This window comes from Pelodiscus sinensis, chromosome 12 (genome assembly GCF_052426305.1).
Source record: "Pelodiscus sinensis isolate ZL-2025 chromosome 12, ASM5242630v1, whole genome shotgun sequence".
Classification (NCBI taxonomy): Eukaryota; Metazoa; Chordata; order Testudines; family Trionychidae; genus Pelodiscus; species Pelodiscus sinensis.
The window spans coordinates 2,492,176-2,508,238 of NC_143063.1; the positions used below are offsets into that span (position 1 = coordinate 2,492,176).

The following is a 16,063-nucleotide window of genomic DNA, read 5'->3' on the forward strand; positions in this document are numbered from 1 at the left end:
CGCCGCACCCCACTCCTACTGTCTCCTGTCTCCAGGCTCTGTCCCCTCCTCAGCCAGGTCTACCCTGAGCTGGGGCAGGCCTATGAAGGACAGGAAGCCCCACAGATGAGGCCTCTGCCCCCAGACGGCAGGGACCACAGACAGCGGGAGGAGCGTGTTCCTGGAGGGAGGCCCTTCCAGCCCGGCGCGCCGCTCTACGATGAGCAGCGAAGCTTTGCCAGCTGCCAGTCGCAGCACTGACGTCTCCGGCCTCCCACCACCCCCCCCAACGTGGAACCCTGGGCCGTCCTCACCACAGTGACAGCGTCGTTCAGCAGGGACTCCCCAAACACGATGATGAACAGGGTCTCGTTGATGTGGACTTCCTCGAAGACCGCCAACACCGCCACGGGGTCCACGGCCGAGATGAGGCTGCCGAAGAGCAGGAAGTCCATCAGGCCAGCTTCCACACCCGCGTCTGTCGGCACAGAAACGCACAGCTCAGGGCCACAGGGCGGGCGCGGACCCAGCTCCCTCTCGGTGAGCCCAGCTGGACGCCGGGGAGCGAGAGAGGCGAAGGAGGGAGCCCCGTGCAGAGCTGGGGCACGTGCACGCGCTAAGGCTGTGTCCAGACTCCATGCCACCGTCGACGGAGGCATGTAGATTAGCCAGATCGGAAGAGGGAAATGAAGCCGCGATTAAAATAATCGCGGCTTCATTTAAATTTAAATGGCTGCCCCGATCTGCCGATCAGCTGTTTGTCGGCAGATCGGGAGAGTCTGGACGCGATGCCCCGACAAAGAAGCCTTTCTTCATCGACACAGGTAAACCTGGTTTCACGAGGCTTACCTGTGTCGATGAAGAAAGGCTTCTTTGTCGGGGCATCGCGTCCAGACTCTCCCGATCTGCCGACAAACAGCTGATCGGCAGATCGGGGCAGCCATTTAAATTTAAATGAAGCCGCGATTATTTTAATCGCGCTTCATTTCCCTCTTCCGATCTGGCTAATCTACATGCTCCGTCGACGGAGGCATGGAGTCTGGACACACCCTAAGGAGGCTGCCGAGCGGGCAGGAAACGCCACACATCTGTCTCTGCACGTCACGGCAGCCAGGGCGCACAACGCCGGACCTGCGGCTCGGCCAGGGGGCTCAGCTGGGACTTGCCCCCGTTGCTAGAGAATTTCTCCAGCCTCCAGTTTGTGTCCTTGGTCTCTGCTCTGAAGAAGCGGGAGCCACGCAACTCGCCGGGATGAACTCTGCAGCGCTTGGGCACACGCTGGCACTGACGTAGGGTGACAAGTTCCGTTAATGGGCAGACTGCCCTGGCAAAGGGCCCAGAGGGTCAGCCACGGGGAGCTGTGCAGAGTCAAAGGGGTGACAGACAAGGCGAGCAGCCTGAACTGGCTGGGACAGGTTTGGGGCAGCTGAGGACGAGGCGCCGTGGGTCAGAAGAGGGCGCTGACAGGCAGACGGGAGGCGGCGAGGAGACGGATGAAGAGCTGGGAGCCGTGGGAGAAGAGCTGCTGGGAGGGAGCTAGAGGAATGGCCGGTCGCTGGGGAGGCGAGAGGGGAGAGCGAGGAGAAATTCTGCAGCAAGGTGAGCAAAGTGGCCGAGCGCAAGTGAACCGAGCGGCGCAAAGGAGCTGGCGGAGAGGGAATCTGCAACCGGAACGGCTGCTGCCAAGTTGTGAAGAGACAGCGGCAGCGGATTTAGCTCTGTTGGAAGTATCGCTGAACTATTGTACAGGGTAGTGTTGTGTGAGCGCGCACGTGCACACCCGCCAATCACAGACTCACAGAATCCTAGACGTGGAGGGGATCTCGCGAGGTCATCAAGTTCCATCCCCTGCCCTCGCGGCAGGACCCAACACCGTCTGACTATCCCTGCCCAGTGTCTGTCTCACCTGCACTTAAATATCTCCAGGGATGGAGACTCCACAACCCCCTTAGGCAACTTATTCCAGTGTTTCGCCACCCTGACAAGCAGGAAGTTTTTCCTAATGTCCAACCTAAACCTCCCTTGCTGCAGTTTAAGCCCGTTGCTGCTTGTTCTACCATCAGAGGCCAAGGGGAACAATTTTTCTCCCTCCTCCTTGTGGAGGGGTGAAGAGGCTGCCAGCTGAGGGAGAGAGAATATGCACGCGTGAGAACCGTGCCCGAGGGGCTGGGGAGTGGCACTGGCTGGTTCGGAAGGAGCAGCAGCCTCAGACCGTTATGGGGCAGCCCGTGATGAAAGGGATGAGCAGCAGGGAGTGGGGGAGGACTAGCTCTGGGATGGAGAGGAACCAGCCCATAGCCCCGCCTAAGCAGCCAATGCACCATCCGCGTGAGGGACTCGCAGCAGCTGTATCTGGCAGGGGGTAAGAGGAACGTCTCCACTAAAATGCCAGAATTCCCCGATGTGGGGCTGGATTCTGCAGAGCCTCAGATGGCAGGACCACGCCGAGACGCCTGCCCTTGCCCAGTTCTATTCCCTGGCTCGTGGTTTCGTGAATCCCCCCATGGCTCTGCGCTGTCAAAGGTGCTGAGCGAGAAGGAGCCGGCAGCCAGTGGAGGCTAACGCTTGGGCTGGAAAGGAAAAGCAGCGGCGGGGGAGGATTCGGAGCCACAGAGAAGAGCAAAGGCCTTTGTGTATATTCTACGCGCACAATGGAAACATGCATGGGCAGCTTAGGAAGGGGGGGGAAGTCCCCAATGCAGATGAGCTGCACGCTCCATCCATTCCGCAATTGCCAGGCAACCATTGCCGAGACCTGGGAAAAATCCCGACGGGATTCGAATTGTATTCAGAAGCCGGAGGGGAAGAAGAGCAGGTGTGAAGAGAGAGACCCTCTGTGAAGGTTTAGCTTTAGAAAGAGCTCTCCAGGTAGCCAGGGCAGCAGAAACTGTGAAAGCACAGGTGTCACATTACCGAATTGGAGGGAAGCAGCCAGATCGCTGCTGCACCCCTACATGGGGGTGTTGGCCCCAGAAATTGGTATAAGAGGGAGCCATGTGGGGTATTGAATGGGCGCTTATTGTTTGCTGATCCTATGTACGCTATTTATGTGAGTGTATAATGTTTGTGTGTGTAGGTAGGAATCTGTAATCTGTGTGGAAGCTGAATATTTCTCTGAATGTGGTTGAGCATTGCTATGGACAGGCTGATTAGCCAGGCCCTGTGGGACAATGGCACTTGATGGGCCAGGGACACACCCAAAGAACGGGGCTGTCACCTGAGAGCAGCCAGCAGGAAACACAGAGATTGGCCTCTGTCCAGGTGACCTGCTGCATACAAGAAGAGGCCAGGAAGGAGGTATAAAGAGGCCATGTGGTCGATGCCATTTTGTTTTCAGCTCAGCACTTCATCCCAGAGGCAGCACTGCAGGGATCGAAGAGCCCGGAAGACCTGTGAACCCATCCTGATGCTAGGATGTGCAACAAGAACTTTTAAACCAGCAGCTGTAACATCTCTGCTAGAGCCTGCATCGAGAACTGGGAGATTCGGTGCATGTAACGTACTGTACTTTAACAACCTTACTCTCAGGCTTTTCTTTATTGTAATAATAAACCTTTAGATATAGATTCTAAAGGATTGGCCCAGCGTGATTTGTGGGTAAGATCCAGAGGGTAAATTGACCAGGGATCTGTGGCTGGTTTCCTGGAACCGGACAGAACTTGTTCGGGGTAGGTGGGATTGGGTGCTAGGACCCCCCACCTGTGTATAGGCCCGGGGCCATCTGGGGCACGGATATTGCTGGGGTGTCCGAGGGGTTTTGCTTGTGAGGCTTCAGGCAGGCAGCTGAAGCGCTCTGTGGGACTGGTTTATGGCCTGTTTGGAGAGGTCGCCAGTCTGGGGGCTGTAAGGAGCCCCGGATTTGAGCAATTCGCCCTGAGCGGACGCCCTCAGTTGTGCCCAGACACGGCCCGGTCCGTCACAACAGGCCAAAGAACTCAATCCACCAGAAGGGACCACCCATGTAGTACGTACACAAGAATATCGGGGGGACAGTTTCTGTGGAAGGGGTGGCTCACAGCACGGTCCTAAATGAGTCTGGCCTTTGGGAAACTCTGCCATAAATGGGGGGGAAGGGGGAGAACCATTTTGCACAACGCTGCATGCCTTGAAAACAACTCAGCAGAGAGGTTTTACCCAAAAGCACTGGGCTCCAGCAAACCTGATGAGAGAGACTGGATATGTCCCAGGGAAGGGAATGAAACAATTATTCCACTGAAACTGCCCACAGGAACTTGGATCAATATCCTTTCCCAACACGATTGTGAGGGACTGAAGATGAGACTGGAACGGGGTCCAGCAAACAAGAATGAACTGGTTATTCTGGAAGAAATATACCAGTGAAGGGAAGTGCACACACAAACAGTATGTACAAAGTCCTGTCCATTGGAGCGACACCAGCTTTCGGCCTGGCTGTGTGTGAATATCTCCGCCTTGTAAAACAGGTGGGGCTTTTGCTACAACTGGCCATACTGAACCTGGCTATGAGACGCTCCTTCAGGAAGATCCCGATCTGTTTCAAGGGCTGGATTGCTTGCAGGGTGCACACACAATCCAGACACAAGCAGATTCCTCCAGCTACCCATCCCTGGAGAGCAGTGCCTTTTGCACTCCGTGATAACCTCAAGCACGAGAGCAATGCAAGCAAGACCAAAAAATGGAGGAGCCAACAGCACACAGGAGTGCCCTGGTGAATATGCAGAAAAATAACGGCCAGCCACACTCATTCCTAGACCAGCGAGACTTCAGCAAGGTGATAAAAAGAGCATTCCAAACCTCCAACCAGAGAAGAGATTACGGCTCCGTTTGCAAACGCGCAACCTTTCAGCATGCTGGATGCTGCCACTGGATTTGGGCAGCTAAAATTAACTAAAGGAAGATCAAAGCTATACATATTTAATTCGCCATTTGAAAGGTACACATTCTTACTCCTGCCCTTCGGCATAGCCTCCGTGCGAGACGTGTACCACACAGCCATACATCTGTTCTACCAACATATTCATGCTCTCAGCAGCTCAGGGGATATTTATTAAGACTCTAAGGTGCCACAGGATCGCTCGCTGTTTTTGAAGTTACAGACTCACACAGCTACTCCCTGAGACTTTCCCTTGGATAATTCATGACTTATCTAGCTACAAAAGGCGCAGCTTTGAGGAAACTCCTGGGAAATAAAAATGAGTGCAGGAATCCTGGGAAGGATGGAAACAACTGATATGAGCACCAGCACTGACGTTCTACACACCACCCAGGTGTCTTACAATTTCAGTGGCCGCCTCGCAATCTGGGCTCGGCGCAGGGATGTTACAGAAGTGTGACGGCCAGCAACCAGCGGCGTACAGATCCAGATCACTGACGGACGTGGAAACCAGATGTGCACAGACTGAGAAGCAGCTTCTAGGAATGCGATTTGCCTGCAAGAGATTCAGTCAAGGTATTCGTGGCCGGATATGTGGAAACGGATCGCAAGCCACTGGTCGCCTTCTTTGGCAAACCACTAAAAGCCGGCAGGACTCAAACCTCTAACATCTGGGGCCAAGAGGGCAGCATTAAAGAACAGATGCATCCAAGACCTTGTGGAGTCCAGCCAGACCAGGGGACACACTGAGACATAATAATAATCCCAGAAACTGACACTGGCTGTGGATTCTGGCATTTCCCAACCGGCTGAGCAAGTCCTGGTCTTCACAATATCCTCTGGCAAGGAGTTCCACAGGTGGACTGTGTGTTGCTTGAAGAAAAACTTCCATTTGTTTGTTTTAAACCTGCTCCCTATTCATTTCATGTGGTGACCTCTAACAAAAGGCTGATACGTAGAAGCTCAGGGAGAGAGGGTCCCTCATGAGGGCCAGGATTATGAATTTAGGATCTGGGAGGCCGTGTGCCGCAGCTCACCACAGACTCACTCACCTTTTCTATTCCTTTGTCATTCCCCCAGCTCATCCCCAGCCTCCCTGTTCGGTTTGGTTTGGTTCCCTTCCCGCTCCCCACCACCGGCTTAGGGGGCTGCGAGAGGGGCAGGCGTTCCCGGGGCCCGGCTCACTTACCCATGAGCCCTGCTTGCTGCACGCCCCAGAGGGCGGCTCCGGTGGCGAAGGAGTTCCACAGCGTGCCGATCACCGCGTAGGTCAGGATGGCGCCGAGGTTGTCGAAGAACAGCCGGCTAGGCATGAAGTAGCCCGAGTCCAGGACGATGGGCGGGAGGAGGAAGAGGAAGAACATGCTGGGCTCCAGCTGGTACTCAGCTCTCTTGGCGATGGCCAGGACAATGCCCCCGAGGCCCAGCCCCAGGAGGATGAGGAGGCAGCTCTCAGGGACCACGGACGTCACCTTCCTGGACAGCTGGAACACTGCAGAGCACACAGGGGACAGGGCATCGCGGCGGGGCTGCAGACGGGCGCCAGGCTACCAGCCCCAGGGTCCATGCTCGGGCCCTGCTCTCTGGGAGCTGCCACCCGCCCCCAGACACTGGAAGAGGGGCTGCTGGGCTGGCAGGGGAATGAGAGAGCAACCCAGCGGCCCCACGGCCTGGACACACCCCAGCTAGGACACCCCAGCGGCCCCACGGCCTGGACACACCCCAGCTAGGACACCCCAGCGGCCCCGTGGCCTGGACACGCCCCAGCTAGGACACCCCAGCGGCCCCGTGGCCTGGACACGCCCCAGCTAGGACACCCCAGCGGCCCCGTGGCCTGGACACGCCCCAGCTAGGACACCTCAGCGGCCCCGTGGCCTGGACACACCCCAGCTAGGACACCCCAGCGGGCCCGTGGCCTGGACACACCCCAGCTAGGACACCCCAGCGGGCCCGTGGCCTGGACACGCCCCAGCTAGGACACCCCAGTGGGCCCGTGGCCTGGACACGCCCCAGCTAGGACACCCCAGCGGCCCCGTGGCCTGGACACGCCCCAGCTAGGACACCCCAGCAGCCCCGTGGCCTGGACACACCCCAGCTAGGACACCCCAGCGGCCCCGTGGCCTGGACACGCCCCAGCTAGGACACCCCAGCGGCCCCGTGGCCTGGACACGCCCCAGCTAGGACACCCCAGCGGGCCCGTGGCCTGGACACGCCCCAGCTAGGACACCCCAGTGGGCCCGTGGCCTGGACACGCCCCAGCTAGGACACCCCAGCGGCCCCACGGCCTGGACACACGGCCCAGCTAGGACACCCCAGCGGCCCCGTGGCCTGGACACGCCCCAGCTAGGACACCCCAGCGGCCCCGTGGCCTGGACACGCCCCAGCTAGAACACCCCAGCGGCCCCGCGGCCTGGACACACTGCCCAGCTAGGTCACCCCAGCGGCCCCGTGGCTCCCGAAACAAGTGGAGATCTTTCTGGGGGCCCAGATTAGCCATTAGCAGCAACCGGCCGCTGCCCCGGTGAGGCCCGGGGGTGGGGACACGCGCTCAGCGTGGCCGGGAGGGACCCGGCGGCACGGAAGCAGCGTGGTCTGGACACACGCGCGAGGCGCTGGCTCCCACGCTTGTTCTCCCGCGCCAAGGCTGGCGAAGAGCACCCAGGAAGGGAGCACAGCCGTCCACTCACCTTGGGGGCTGCAGCACCCTCCCCTGGACGCCCCACCGGCTTTGTCGCCCCTTTTGCCCATTTCTCCTGCCCACCTCCTTGCCGGCTGTTCCCCCTCCATCTCTGCTGCTTTTCTTCCACTCCTGAGCCCCTCCTCTGCCTTCTCCCCTCCCTCACTTCCCCAGGCCCAGGCCAGAGCCCCCTGATGGCCGTGGCCCAAACCCAGCAATGGCCTGGCTCTGCTCCCGGACTGCCCGCTGCCGTTGGATGCCGAGGGAACGCCCTAGCCAGCCTCCTGAGAGGGGCACACACTGCTACACGCCTCCAGCGTGGCCCACGCACCAGCCACGGAGCACACCCAACCAGCCGCCAAGCGAGGCTCTCCCCCGCCTCTGGAGCCCACGGTCACACAAGCCAGGCCCAAAGAGTGCCTAAGCAGGGGGAATGAGTCAGGAACGCCTCAGGCACGTGGCCTTAACACACGCCGTGTACTTGGATGCTCCTTCCACCAAAACCCCGCCACCCACACAACCCACGGCAGCCAGGCAAACGCCTCGGCAGCCATGGCGCAGGAAGCGGGCCGGGAGCGCTAATTTTACACACACAAAGCAGGAATGTGAGAAGTCAGGTTCCCACAGCAACTGCAACGTGGCCACCCAGGAATTAACTTCATCGCCTCAGCACCACAGACAGCATCCCAAAAATACGGGCCGTTGCCATGAGAGCGCTGAGGCAAACGCTGCTCGGAGACACAGCTAGTTACAAAAGGAGGACCTTGAAAAATCTCTGAAAAGCCCCCACTCTGAGGAAATAGTAAACAACCACCTAACCCAAACGTTGGCGTGGCAACGGTGCGGCCTTGCCCAGAAAGAATCACTCCTGGGAAATACACAGTAACCTGCCAACGAACCATTGGACCAGGATGCAACCCACCAACGAACCATCGGACCAGGGTGCAACCCACCAACGAACTGTCAGACCAGGGTGCAACCCACCAACAAACCATCGGACCAGGGTGCAACCCACCAACGAACTGTCAGACCAGGGTGCAACCCGCCAACGAACCGTCAGACCAGGGTGCAACCCGCCAACGAACCGTCAGACCAGGGTGCAACCCTCCAGCGAACCGTCGGACCAGGGTGCAACCCGCCAACGAACCGTCGGACCAGGGTGCAACCTGCCAACAAACCGTCGGACCAGGGTGCAACCTGCCAACGAACCGTCAGACCAGGGTGCAACCCGCCAACAAACCATCAGACCAGGGTGCAACCCTCCAGCGAACCGTCGGACCAGGGTGCAACCCGCCAACGAACCGTCGGACCAGGGTGCAACCCGCCAACGAACCATCGGACCAGGGTGCAACCCGCCAACGAACCATCGGACCAGGGTGCAACCCGCCAACGAACCGTAGGACCAGGGTGCAACCCGCCAACGAACTGTCAGACCAGGGTGCAACCCACCAACAAACCATCAGACCAGGGTGCAACCCGCCAACGAACCGTCAGACCAGAGTGCAACCCTCCAGCGAACCGTCGGACCAGGGTGCAACCCTCCAGCGAACTGTTGGACCAGGGTGCAACCCTCCAGCAAACCGTCGGACCAGGGTGCAACCCTCCAGCGAACCGTCGGACCAGGGTGCAACCCGCCAGTGAACCGTCGGACCAGGGTGCAACCCGCCAGTGAACCGTCGGACCAGGGTGCAACCCGCCAACGAACCGTCAGACCAGGGTGCAACCCGCCAACAAACCATCAGACCAGGGTGCAATCCTCCAGCGAACCGTCAGACCAGGGTGCAACCCGCCAACGAACCGTCAGACCAGGGTGCAACCCGCCAACGAACCGTCAGACCAGGGTGCAAATTCTTCCCTGGACACAAGGCTGGGTTGTCCTGACAAGGCTGGCCCTGATTCTCGCAGATTTAGGGCCATCCTCCTACCTGGACAATCGTAAGCATCCCACATGAATGGCAATGAGAAATTCTGCTGGTACCCGAATGGGCCTCAGAAACGTCCATGTGGTCCCAAGCAAGGAGACCGAGGAGTAACAAGACACGAGACGCCTTTCAGTGTATTCTGGTGCGTGTGGAAGGGACCTGCCACTGGGGGAGCAGAGATCCGCGTGGGCGCCCTGGGCTACCCCTGCAATAGCTACGTGTGGGGAGAAGACCTCTCCCCGCCAGCCTCACTCCAGCTACCTCTCACGGGGGCCTGCGCAGCGGTTTGGGTTGGGAACTTTTGGAAACTGGAGAGGGAGAGTCCACCAGCCCTGGGGGACATTAAACCCTTGGGGTATGTCTACACTACCACCCTAGTTCGACGAGGAGTACCGGTAGTTCGGAATAGGAAGCCTAATCCGAACCACCTAGTTCGTGCCGCATGTAGCCGCGGGAACGGAGTCCGCACTAGCGGACATTTAAAAATGGCGGTGCCCGGCAACATGCAAATCAAGCCCGGGAAATTCAAATCCCGGGCTTCATTTGCAACTCCGGTTGCCTACACTAACCACCCTAGTTCGAAGTAGGGTGGTAGTGTAGACATACCCTTGGGTAGCTGCCTTGAGGGACCTGGAAGGGACTTCGCGAGGTCATCAAGTCCCGTCCCCTGCCCTCGCGGCAGGACCAATCACTGTCTAGCTCATTCCTGACAGGTGTCTACTATCCACTGACCATCAACCGGGAGGGCTCCACAACTCCTTCTGTTAGCCCTGCTCCCCCCCCCCGCCCCGGGAAGAGCAGACCTCGCTGGCTGTTTGCTCACACTACTCGTGCATGGCCCCTCCTTCACAGGTGTAACCCCGACACGTGCTGGACAGGCAGGCAGCCGAGGGCTCCAGGTCTCTGCCTGGCGAGCAGAGCCCCGATTCCGCAGGGCAAGACAGCGTCAGCTGCTGGGGGGAGGGCCAGTCGTGACTCCAGTGTGGCCCTTCTGGCCCCTCTGCTTGCAGAGCTAAGACCCCCCTCGCTCCGCACTGATGAGAGCACCCACCCCCCTCCAGAGGCAGCTGCCTCCAACAGGGAGCATAAGCTGCTCCTACCCAGAGGCACTGTCTAGCTTCTCTGCTTTATTCCACTCAGGCACCTGGAAACAGGCCACAGGATGGGGCAGAGGAAACTCAGTGGCGCCCGGTGTCAGTTTCAGGGCAGCTGGGTCTGTACTCCCCACACCGGGGTCCCTCGAGGGCAGCCGCTGTAGCTGTCCAGCCCTCAGCTGCCCCCTCTCTTGGGCAGAAACCCGCCGGGGTTTTAAACCTGCCCAGCTCCCTGCATTACACTGCGATACCCCAAACAGGCGTCCAGGTCCCTCCGAGCACTACGAGCAGCGTCTAGCCAGCGGTCCCAAGTTCTCAGCAAGCTAGAGGAGAAAGCATTATAGAGCACACACGGGCAAAGAATAAAAGAACTCTCCAGCTTGCCAGAGGTCACCCCAGTCTTGCGGGGTCCTAGCCCTTAGCCAAGGATCGGGGAGACCTTGGAGCAAAGGCGCTGGACCAGAAGCAGAGCCCGAGTCTTGGGAGAGTTACAGCCAGTGTTCCCCAGATGCCAAACGCTTGGGTGGCCACCCAGGAGAGTCCAATGCTGCCCAGCTGATTAGCAGAGCGCCCACAGCCGGCAGCATGGGTTTCTACTGGTGGTGCACATCCACACCTGCCTCAGTGCGTCTGACAACATTTATTCTGCACATGAATCGAAACTATTTGAGGGAACACTGGTTACCACTGGGCTGTTTTGCCTGACTCACCAGGCGCGGCATTTCGACTCTAGCCCTCCCGCACGCAGCAGAACAATCCCACCTAAGCCATCCATTTTACACAAGGGACCCCTGGCACCATCTACCTGGCACACCTGGACGGCGGCTGTGCCTTTGGGAAAGCGACAGCCTAACGAGCTTTCCCCCGGCGAAGCGCCATTGTGCCCTGCCGGCCACGGGTGGATCGGGGCTCCCCCAGCGTGCAGAGAACAGAATCTAGTGTTGTTTTCTCAGTAGCGCAAAAACAATACCGCCACCTTCCTCATGGTCTGGGAGCCCCAGGGCTGTCTCACCAGCACTTACCCCTCCCTGGCCATCCCCAAGGGTTAGAGTCCCTGGTTCCTCCTCCTCAGCCAGTGTGGGGAGCGTTTCCCCACGCCTGGCTCGCCTCTTGCCTGGCCTCCCGTGGCCTCTGTCTCCCTGGCCACCCTCCTGTCCCCCTCCGCCATCCTGTGCGGCACACAGCCGCAGGGATCCCCTTCCTCGCCCTATCCCCCTCCCCTGGCAGCTGCTGGAAAGCCTCTCCATTGGAAAACACCCTGTGACAAAATCAAAACCTTCCTACTGATGGATCCATTTTGTGGGGCTCTCGCCTTCCCACCGAGCCAAGCTCCACAGGTAAGTGTCTGCCTTCACTGTCCCCGGGATAGCCTTGGCTGCAGTGGCATCTTGTGGCCATGAGTTCCACAGGTGGGAAGTGAGTAAAACTGTAACAGCTTTAATTGGGAGCCTTTCGACTCACTGTGCTATGGGGTGCAGGCTGGGGAGAAAGGGTGACCAGGAGAGCCGGAGACCAGCCACACATCCGTTTAGTCCCTGCCTCTGAGCTCTCCTAAGCTGCTCCCTCGCCCTGCCCGCAGAGGTGGGTCCTGCCCCTCAGCATGGCAGCCCAGCGGGGTCCCCGGAGCGTGCGTGCGGGCGGGGAGGCTGTGGAGACTGGTTCTGTAGTGGCGCAGGGCTCTGCTCATGACACCGGCTGCCCCTTCTGGCCTATAGCGGCCTCTGTGAGGCCAGATGGCTGGCATGGCTGGAGATTACCGGACGTTTGGCGCTGCCCATGGGGAAGGCACAGTCCTGGCCTGACCAGCGGGCAGCCTGGGCCGGGGAGAGGGAATGGCCTGTACCCGGGTGTTGCGAGGGTTGTTCCCAGCTCCTTTCCAGCCCCTCGCCCCACGGTGCAGGAGAAAACAGTGGGGGGGGGGGGCTTCCCCTGTAACGGCCTGGAAGCCCCCACCAGCTTCTCCAGTCCCCATGCCTGGCTAGCAGCCCCCCAGCCTGCAGTGTGATGGGCTGGCAGCTCCCCTCCCAGACCCCTTGCCTGGCTGGCAGCTCCCCCCCCCCGCCAGCCCCTAGTCCTCCCCAGAACCCATGCCTGGCTGGAAGCCTCCACCCCCAGAGACCGGCTGGAAGCCTCCCACCCTCTAGCCTTCCCCAGCCCAATGCCGGGCCGGCAGCCCCCATCCCCAACCTCCCCCTGCCTCCCCCGAGAGGGGCCGGCAGCCCCCTCCCCCCCTGCCTGGCCCCAGCCCCCCCCAGCCCCATGCCTGGCCGGCAGCCCCCTCCCTCGAGCCCCCCCCAGCCCCATGCCGGGCCGGCAGCCCCCTCCCTCGAGCCCCCCCCAGCCCAATGCCTGGCCGGCAGCCCCCTCCCTCGAGCCCCCCCCAGCCCCATGCCGGGCCGGCAGCCCCCTCCCTCGAGCCCTCCCCAGCCCCATGCCGGGCCGGCAGCCCCCTCCCTCGAGCCCTCCCCAGCCCCATGCCGGGCCGGCAGCCCCCTCCCTCGAGCCCCCCCCAGCCCCATGCCGGGCCGGCAGCCCCCTCCCTCGAGCCCCCCCCAGCCCCATGCCGGGCCGGCAGCCCCCTCCCTCGAGCCCCCCCCAGCCCCATGCCGGGCCGGCAGCCCCCTCCCTCGAGCCCTCCCCAGCCCCATGCCGGGCCGGCAGCCCCCTCCCTCGAGCCCCCCCCAGCCCCATGCCGGGCCGGCAGCCCCCTCCCTCGAGCCCTCCCCAGCCCCATGCCGGGCCGGCAGCCCCCTCCCTCGAGCCCTCCCCAGCCCCATGCCGGGCCGGCAGCCCCCTCCCTCGAGCCCTCCCCAGCCCCATGCCGGGCCGGCAGCCCCCTCCCTCGAGCCCCCCCCAGCCCCATGCCGGGCCGGCAGCCCCCTCCCTCGAGCCCTCCCCAGCCCCATGCCGGGCCGGCAGCCCCCTCCCTCGAGCCCTCCCCAGCCCCATGCCGGGCCGGCAGCCCCCTCCCTCGAGCCCTCCCCAGCCCCATGCCGGGCCGGCAGCCCCCTCCCTCGAGCCCCCCCCAGCCCCATGCCGGGCCGGCAGCCCCCTCCCTCGAGCCCCCCCCAGCCCCATGCCGGGCCGGCAGCCCCCGAGAGCCCCGAGCCCCGCACGAGCTGGGGGCGCGGGCGGGACTCACCGATCTTGGCCAGGCCGGCCACGAGGAGCCAGGCCGCCACCAGGCAGGGCGCCTGCACCTCCCGCCACTGCCAGCGCAGCAGCGCGCCCGGGGCAGCCTCTGGCGCCGGCGGGGTCCCGGGGGCAGCGGCCGGCGCGGGGCCCGTCGGGGACTGCATCGCGCCCGGCGCCCGGCGCCCGGCTCCGCTCCGGGCTGCAGCTCCCCGGCTGCCGGAGCCGCTAGCGGGAGGGGACGTCACGGGCACGTGGGGTAGGTACCCCCGCCCCCCAGCCCCCCACCTGTCCTCAACCCCCCTAGTCCCACCTGCCCCTCGAGCTTCCAACCCTCCCCTCTACCCCCTACCTGCCCCCTTTACCCCCTACCTGCTCCTCTACCCCCTACCTGCCCCCCAGCTCCCAACCTGCCCCTTTACCCCCCTACCTGCCCCCCAGCTCCCAACCTGCCCCTTTACCCCCCTACCTGCCCCCCAGCTCCCAACCTGCCCCTTTACCCCCCTACCTGCCCCCTTTACCCCCTACCTGCTCCTCTACCCCCTACCTGCCCCCCAGCTCCCAACCTGCCCCTTTACCCCCCTACCTGCCCCTTTACCCCCTACCTGCTCCTCTACCCCCTACCTGCCCCCCAGCTCCCAACCTGCCCCTTTACCCCCCTACCTGCCCCCCAGCTCCCAACCTGCCCCTTTACCCCCCTACCTGCCCCCCAGCTCCCAACCTGCCCCTTTACCCCCCTACCTGCCCCTTTACCCCCTACCTGCTCCTCTACCCCTACCTGCCCCCCAGCTCCCAACCTGCCCCTTTACCCCCTACCTGCCCCCCAGCTCCCAACCTGCCCCTTTACCCCCTACCTGCCCCCCAGCTCCCAACCTGCCCCTTTACCCCCCTACCTGCCCCTCAGCTCCCAACCTGCCCCTTTACCCCCCTACCTGCCCCTCAGCTCCCAACCTGCCCCTTTACCCCCTACCTGCCCCCCACCCCCTACCTGCCCCCCAGCTCCCAACCTGCCCCCCCCCCACCCCTCCCACCTGCCCCCCCCAGCCCCTCCCTGCCCCCCCAGCTCCCAACCTGCCCCTTTACCCCCTACCTGCCCCCCAGCTCCCAACCTGCCCCTTTACCCCCTACCTGCCCCCCCAGCTCCCAACCTGCCCCTTTACCCCCCTACCTGCCCCTCAGCTCCCAACCTGCCCCTTTACCCCCTACCTGCCCCCCAGCTCCCAACCTGCCCATCTGTGACGTAGTGGGGGTACTTGCTGGGCTGTGGTGACCCCTGCTGTCTGGAGCAAGACCCAGCAGGGAAAACCTCACTAGGCAGAGGTAGTGCCAAACTTGTTGAACCAGTGGCCAGACACCCCCCATGGAGAGGAACAAAGGAAGGTGGATGCTGCCCTGGCTGGGGGGCAGGGCTGGAAGTGAGGGAGTTGGTTGCTGGCTGTCTGGGAGCATGGAGGAGACAGCCTAGGGGAAGGGGCTGGAGTTTAGGGGCCCAGTCTCCCCCATCTCAAGGGGGCCTGAGGCATCCTAGCCCAGTTCCTGTAACCAGATTCCATCTGTGCTGCGCTGTGCTGGAGGAGCAATAAACCACCCTCAATTCCACTGGCTGGTGCAGTCTGTTTGTGCCATTTTGGGGTGCAGGAGACGGGGGACCCCCAACGCGCCGTCACACCATCAAACCCCCAGCCCTCACCTGCCCATCTACTCCTCAGCCCCCACCCATCACCTGCTCCTCAACCCCACCTCTGCCCTTCGACCTCCTCCATCTCCTACCTGCTCCTCAACCCCCCCAGCTCCCACTTGCCCTTCTAGCCCCCCACCCCCACCCACCCCTTAAGCCCCCCAACCTCCCACCTGCCCCGAAGCCCCCTCCCCACTTCTCTTAGTTCCCTGATCCAGCCCAATGCATTCCCCTGAACAGAGGGTGCAGCAGGGACTGAATAGAAGCTGCTGCCTCCCGGCGCAAGGCAGTGGACCTGGCGCAGGGGCACTGGCATGCCCCACCGCTGGATGGGCAGCCTCGTCTTCACAAAGCACCACCGTTCCTGCAGCCTGCCCTTGCACGTAGGCCCAGGCTGCTGCTTTCCCCAGGGCAAGGAGGGATTTGGATCTATTGGTCCACTTATTGCATTGCTGCCTGCCTCACACCCGAGCAATGGCAAGAGGCTGGACAGAAGAGCTCTGTTGCCAGCATGCGGCGTGATGCTTCTCTGCCCCGGTGGCTCCTGCCATCACAGTCCCATGGACCAGTTCTGAAAAAGAAAATATTGGGAGACCCCCCCCCCATTTACACTGGGTCATTTAAATATGTGCAGACCACTCATCACTGCACTGCGACCACTCACCCCAGAAGGGGTGTGACATAGAGGGGGGCTGTCTGCTCTGTAAGCCGGTGTCCCCCGCACGGTGA

The 16,063-nt window shown here is 61.8% G+C and overlaps 1 protein-coding gene across 1 annotated transcript in view; it reads right to left on the reverse strand.

The window, feature by feature from the left end:
• The window catches only part of SLC9A5 (solute carrier family 9 member A5), a 29,404-nt gene extending 15,483 nt beyond the window's left edge, over positions 1–13,921 (reverse strand). Inside the window, exons 1-3 of the mRNA XM_089781394.1 lie at positions 13,667–13,921; positions 6,021–6,323; positions 294–457 (exon numbers count right to left, since the gene is read on the reverse strand). Coding sequence (XP_089637520.1) covers positions 294–457; positions 6,021–6,323; positions 13,667–13,823 — 624 coding nt within the window. The 5' untranslated portion in view covers positions 13,824–13,921. The remainder of the gene's footprint in view (positions 1–293; positions 458–6,020; positions 6,324–13,666) is intronic.
• Positions 13,922–16,063: the final 2,142 nt, after the last annotated feature.